We start from the raw sequence: 6,083 nt of genomic DNA on the forward strand, positions 1-6,083 counted from the left end.
CTGAGTGCTGGGATTACTGGTGTACGCCACCATGCCTGGCTCTGATCAATCTTGTGTTATATTTCTTTGCATTATCTAGCAGCTGCTGGATGGATTTCTCATGATCCCTTGCTATCTTTAAGAAATCTTTCTTTTCATGATTGCTAACCATATACTGTCTCCTGTATGCGAAATTCTGTCCTCACCCTGACTCATTCTGCTGTGTATACTTTCAATGGAATTTTTAATTTTCTGGATATTTATTTGAACATGTTTCATGGATTCCATTTCTTTCCTGTTCAGGGGCATTCATGATTTCCACCGTTTTCCTAAGTGCCTCTATTTTTTATCTGAATCTGCTCTAGAGTTACTAGCCATGTCTTTCATTGTGGTCACCATCTCTGTAGTCATCTGAGAAGTTATTTCTGATTTGATTTTTTTCTAAAGCCTCTTTCATCTACTTTGTTATTTCTGCTGTTACCACTTCAGAGAGTGGCTGTCAGATTGCTCTACCTCATTCTTCCTGGGTTTGCCTTTGGTGAGCTGGAAGCCTGGGGTTGGATCTTATTTGTCTTCTCACTCTTTCTGTCTTCCTTTTTCTTTCTTTCTTTCTTTCATTCTCTCTCTCTGTTTCTTTCTTTTTTAGTTTAGTTTCTGAGTTGATACTTGTAAATTGCCTATTTCAGATAGCTTTATTGATAGTATTTAGAACCCTTAGGAAATGACTGCTTCTCAGAGGTGTCTCCCAGGTGTAGCTAGTTTTTGGGTTTTGAGTCTGTTGCAAGATCCTGCCTCTTCAGTTTATTGGAGATGACAAGCTGCTGCCTACTTTGTCCAGCCCCTGGTTCTTGGCACTGGCCTATAGTATTTTTTTATGATTAGAACAGTTATGTCACTTTGGCTAAAGTGGTACAATCAGCAATAACAATAGCATCAAAGACAGCCTAGAAAATCACATTCTGAGGTCAGCAGTAATTTACCACCTTTAACCATTTGAACTAGGTTTGTGGTTATTAGCAAAATCTAAAACGAACCAGAAAATTTCACGCAGTAAATAAACCTACAATATGATGATTTTTACCTTCAGAGGAGAAAATTTAAAAGAGATTAGGGGGAAAAATAGAGACACGGAAGAAGAGGAAGAGATTAGAAGCAAGGCTGGAGAACAAAGAAAGATACTGCAGAATTTGGGAAACTTGTGAAGAAGACAGGCGAGAAAGAGAGAAGAAAGAAAGAAAAATGAGGACAGAACAGAGCAACAACAACAAAAATCTTGAAGCAGTGTTCACATTCATAAAAACAAGAACAAACAAGAAAAAAATGAAACAAAAGAAAAAATCAGGAAAACAGTGAGAGGAAAATAAGAAAGAGAAAAAATGTGCACCTCCATGCACTGGTAAGCAACGTGGGTAAATGGAGGCCAGCCTGAGCTGCATCGCAAGACCCTGTCTCAAAATAATTAAAATAAAATGAAATGAAACAAAATGGTAGGTTTTCTATTTGTTTCAGGGGACATATTCAATGGAAAACATTTTCAATACCAAAAAAATGGCCTCAAGTGGGGTAGGGAATAAGAGAATTCTCTGAACCTGTCTTGCATGCTCCTTCCTTTGAGGGACAGTTTTGCCAGCTCTAGAATTCCTTGTTCAACAAGTTCTTTTCTTCCAGCTGTTTACATCAGCTCATTGCTGTCTGGCTTCCATGATTTCTGAAGAGAAATAGGCTGCTAACTGCATTGAGGCTCCCTCGTATGTGACTGTGCTGAGTCATGTATAAGAAAGACTTTAAAGGGGCTGGGGAATTAGCTCAGCGGCAAAGCGCCTGCCTGGCAAGCGCAAGGTTGTGAGTTCGGTTCCCGGTACCGGAGGGGGGGGGGAAGACTTTAAAAGTTTACAGGAACAAAAACGGGAAAGGAACTAAGATGCTTTGATGAGCCCCAAGGCCGCTGTGGATCTGAGTTGTGGGAGATGGCTCAAGGCATTTGAAATCCCACAACACTCTCCTCTTGTAGTATGGTGTGATTATTTATTGCCACCTTCCAACAGGAACCCAGGGCTCTGTAAATGTTTTTTGTTTTGTTTTGTTTTATTTTTCCTGCTTTTGTAGAGTGGTGAAACCCAGTAATTTCTACTCTGCCGTTCTTGCTGAAATGACTCTGAGCATATCATGCCACTGCCTATTTGTACACAGCTAAGAGTACTCTTTATATTTTCTTTCATGATGGGGCAAAAATCAAGATCATATTCTGTGGCACACGAAATTGAGGTTTTGGGGTCCTTAAACTTTCCTTGGAGCACTGGCAGCAGCCACGGTTCTTTTACCTGTTGTCTATGGCTGCTTCTGTGCTACAAGCACATGTGCTGCTGAGCTACATCCCCAGCCCTCCCCTATTTTAGTTTTTTGAGACAGGGTTTTGCTCTGTAGGCCAGGGTGCCCTGGGACATTCTGTATAGCCGAAGCTTATTTCAAATTTGAGATCTTCCTGCCTCAGCCTTCCTCGTGCTAGGCTTACAATCACGCACCATCACACCCAGCTCAATCTCATAACATTGGGTGTGAAAGTTACAGCAATACCAATAAGCAAGTTTTAAGTGACACTTATTACACTGTGATTGTTCTGTTTCATTAGTAGTTATTGTTGATAAACCCTTACTGTGTCTAGTTTGGAGGTTAAGCTTTACTGTAGCTCTGCGTGTATCAGGAAGTAAACCAATATGTATGAGGTTGATGGTATCAAGCATCCACCAGGGGTCGCAGAACATAGTCCCCAGAGACAAGCAAGAACAACTGCTTGTTGATCCAAAAATCACCTCATAAGACCAGGTCCTCTTTTTTCTTCCAGTACTGCTGATTGAACCCAGTGCCTTTGCACTGAGCTAAATCTCCACCGCTTTTGTTTTGTTTTGTTTTGCTTTTTGAGACAGGGTCTCACTAAATTGCTAGGTCACGCAACCTGAGCTCAAATCTGTAGTCCTCCTGCCTCAGCCTCCCTGAGGGCTGGAATTACAGGAGCGTGCCACCACGCCTGGCTTAGGTAAGGCTGTGAAGGATGGGTAGGAGTTTTCTCAGTCCAGCGCACTTTTAGGAGAAGTGGTGTCACAGTAAACTTCTCTCACTTAACGCTGCATCCCATCTGTCCACGTCACCGAAATGCCTGCGTGGTCACAAGCTGATCGTGAACACAAGCTGTCCGTGGTGCAGCAGCTGCTGGGGTCTGGCTAGCAAGTTTCTCAGGCGATTCCAGGACATCACCTGCCTACCGCCCTCTGCCCTGCCCTCTCCTCAGATATCGATGAATGCTCTGTACACGCGGGCATCTGTGGCCCTGGCATGTGCTACAACACCCTGGGGAACTACACCTGCATCTGCCCCGTAGAGTACCTGCCAGTCAACGGAGGCAACCGCTGCGTGGGTAAGAAGTGTGTGAACAGGGGGTAGGGGGTGGGGGTGGGGGGACCGGGACCAGGAACTGCTCGAGCAGCACATAAGTGCGGGAGGGACTGTGTAGGGGCCTTGAACGCTGAAGAAAGCGACAGAGGTGTGTTTGAGAATGAAACGAGGAGAAGGGTGGGCATATCCGAGGTGCCAGTCTGTGTCTTTGAACAAGGCTGCAGGATTCAGGCGCCTACACCTGCCCTTTGAGCAGTTGCCCAGGTTGTACACTGCCCAATAAGGCTAAGCTGTGAGTGGCACTTCCACGTGTGTTAGGGGAGAGACAGCAAGCCCATAATGTCCAAGTGGATCCACGATGAATCTCCCTCTGTTTGGCCCTCTCTCCCGCTGACCAGAAGCAGCCCTTTCCCACGCTAACCCTTGTCCACCACCCCTGCCGCAGACATGAGGAAGAGCATCTGCTTCCGGCACTATAATGGCACCTGTGGGAACGAACTGGCCTTGAACGTGACCCGGAAGATGTGCTGCTGCGCCTACAACATCGGCCAGGCCTGGAATAGACCCTGCGAGGCCTGCCCCAGCCCCGCCAGCCGTGAGCGCCCTCCCCAGCCCTTCGCGGTGCGGCCCTGCCCAGCCCCGAGGGGCCCCTGCGGAGAACCAGGCGGCCTTCCCTCCGCTGCGGAGACTGCGCGGCTGCACGGTGGACAGCGGGCTGGCGGCGGAGGGGAAGCTCTTGGAGTCACGCAGAGGCGATCAGTGCAGCTCACGCGTGCTCTGGGGACCAGGGAGGAAATTACAGCGGGACAGACAGGCAGGGGTGCCTTGGGCTGGGAGGGGTGGACCTGGGGGTGCTCTGGGGAAGACCCGGTCCCTGAACAAACAGCAGTCGGGGTGAGGGGAGGTGTTTCAGGCAGGGAAACTGGGCAATAAATCTGTTGCCCAGTTACAGCAAATCTGTAATCCCAGCACTCTGGGAGGCTGAGGCAGGAGGATTGCCAAGTTCGAGCTCAGCCTGGGCAGCTCAGTGACTTAGCAAGATCCTGTGTCAAAATAAGAAATAAAAGAAGGGCTGGGGATGTAGCTCAGTGCGAAGGCCCTGGGTTCCATCCTCAGTACTGGGGAGGGAAAACAAAAGACCCAGGTACTCATGCTAAGCCAGAGATGCAGGCAGGGGACTGAGCAGAAAGTCAGGCGATGCCAGTGAGCTCCACGCTGGCCTTCCTCTCCTGCCCCGATCTTGCGCCCCGACTCTGAGGTCCCGGGCCCGGCCCGCAGCTCTGTTCTCCTCTGACCAGCCGACTACCAGGTCCTGTGTGGGAATCAAGTCCCAGGCTTCACTGTCGATGTCCACACGGGGAAGCTCATGGGTGAGTGACCAACCGCCACCCCCTTCTCTCTGCCAGGCCCCCTCTTCCCGGTACCAGGGGCTGCTGGGAGAGGGATCAGACAGGACTTGGCCTTTTGTGTAGGGAATGATGACAACAAAAGACTGTCTATGTTTGGTGTTGATGCAAATGATTTTTTTTTTCTGGTACTGGGGATTGAACCCAGGGCTTTCATACTGAGCTGCATCCCCAGCCCTGTCCTACTTTTTATTTTGAAACAGTCTCATTAAATCACTAAGTTGTGTAGGCTGGCATCCAACTTGGGGACCTCCTGCCTCAACCTCCTGGAATGCTGGGATGACGGTGCATGCTGCTACCTCTAGTTTATTTTTATTTTTGTTTTTATTGTTTTCTGGTACCAGGAATCGAACTCACGACCTCAGACTTGCTAAGCAGGCGCTGCGCCGCTGAGCTAAATCCCCAGCCCCTACCTCTAGTTGAAAAAATATTTCTAATCTGTGCTTTGTTGAATCTGAAAGAGTGGAACTCACAGAGAGCAGAGGGCTGTGTGTGGGTGTGTGTGAGTGAATGGGTGTGTATACACATGTACATTTATACATACATAATTTTAATGTGATATAATTCATGTAGTGTACACTTTACCTAAAGTGCCCGGTTCACGGCTGGGAGTATATTTCAGGGATGGGGTGCTTGGCTAGCATACTCAAGGTCCTGTGTTCCATGCCCAGCCCTGCAAGTAATAACAGCAGCAATGGTAATAATAATAATAATAATAATAAGGAAGAGGAGGGGAAGAAGGACCCCAATTTAATGGTTTGATACATTCAGAGTTGTGCAACCATTACCTTAACTGAAGTTTAGAACATTTTCATTATACAAAAACAAACTGCTAGCCAAACATGGTGGCCACACACCTGTAATCCCAACATTCTAGGAAGCTGAGGCAGGAGGACCATAAATATGAACCCAGCCTGGGCAATTTAGAGAGAGACTCTTATCTCAAAATTTCAGTTTTTTTTAAATTTTGGGGGAGGGTTTGTTCATTTGTTTTGTTGTGTTTTGAGAAAGAGTCTCTCTGTGTAGCCCAAACTGGCCTCAAACTCACAACAATCTTTCTGCCTCAGCCTGCTGGGTGCTGGGATTACAGAGATTTGCCACCAAAAATTTTAAAAATTATTTTTCAGTCAGATTTTATTGGTACATTTTAGATATTCATAATGATTGCATCCATCATAGAGAATTTGTACCTGTACGTGATTTTTAAGATTTTTGAAGGTCTGGGGATATAGTTGAGTGTAAAAGTCTTGGATTTTAAAAAAGCCCTGCATTCAGTCCTAAGTATCACAAAATTAGGAAGGAAGGAAG

The 6,083-nt window shown here is 46.7% G+C and overlaps 1 protein-coding gene across 1 annotated transcript in view; it reads left to right on the forward strand.

Moving 5' to 3' along the window:
- The window catches only part of Fbn3 (fibrillin 3), a gene marked incomplete at its 5' end in the record, with an annotated part of 69,263 nt that overhangs the window by 39,471 nt on the left and 23,709 nt on the right, over positions 1-6,083 (forward strand). The window contains 3 exons of the mRNA XM_013509128.1: positions 3,266-3,391; positions 3,815-3,964; positions 4,668-4,739. Coding sequence (XP_013364582.1) covers positions 3,266-3,391; positions 3,815-3,964; positions 4,668-4,739 — 348 coding nt within the window. The remainder of the gene's footprint in view (positions 1-3,265; positions 3,392-3,814; positions 3,965-4,667; positions 4,740-6,083) is intronic.

The sequence above is a fragment of the Chinchilla lanigera genome, unplaced genomic scaffold (assembly GCF_000276665.1).
Source record: "Chinchilla lanigera isolate Chin_1 unplaced genomic scaffold, ChiLan1.0 scaffold00162, whole genome shotgun sequence".
Taxonomy (NCBI): Eukaryota; Metazoa; Chordata; class Mammalia; order Rodentia; family Chinchillidae; genus Chinchilla; species Chinchilla lanigera.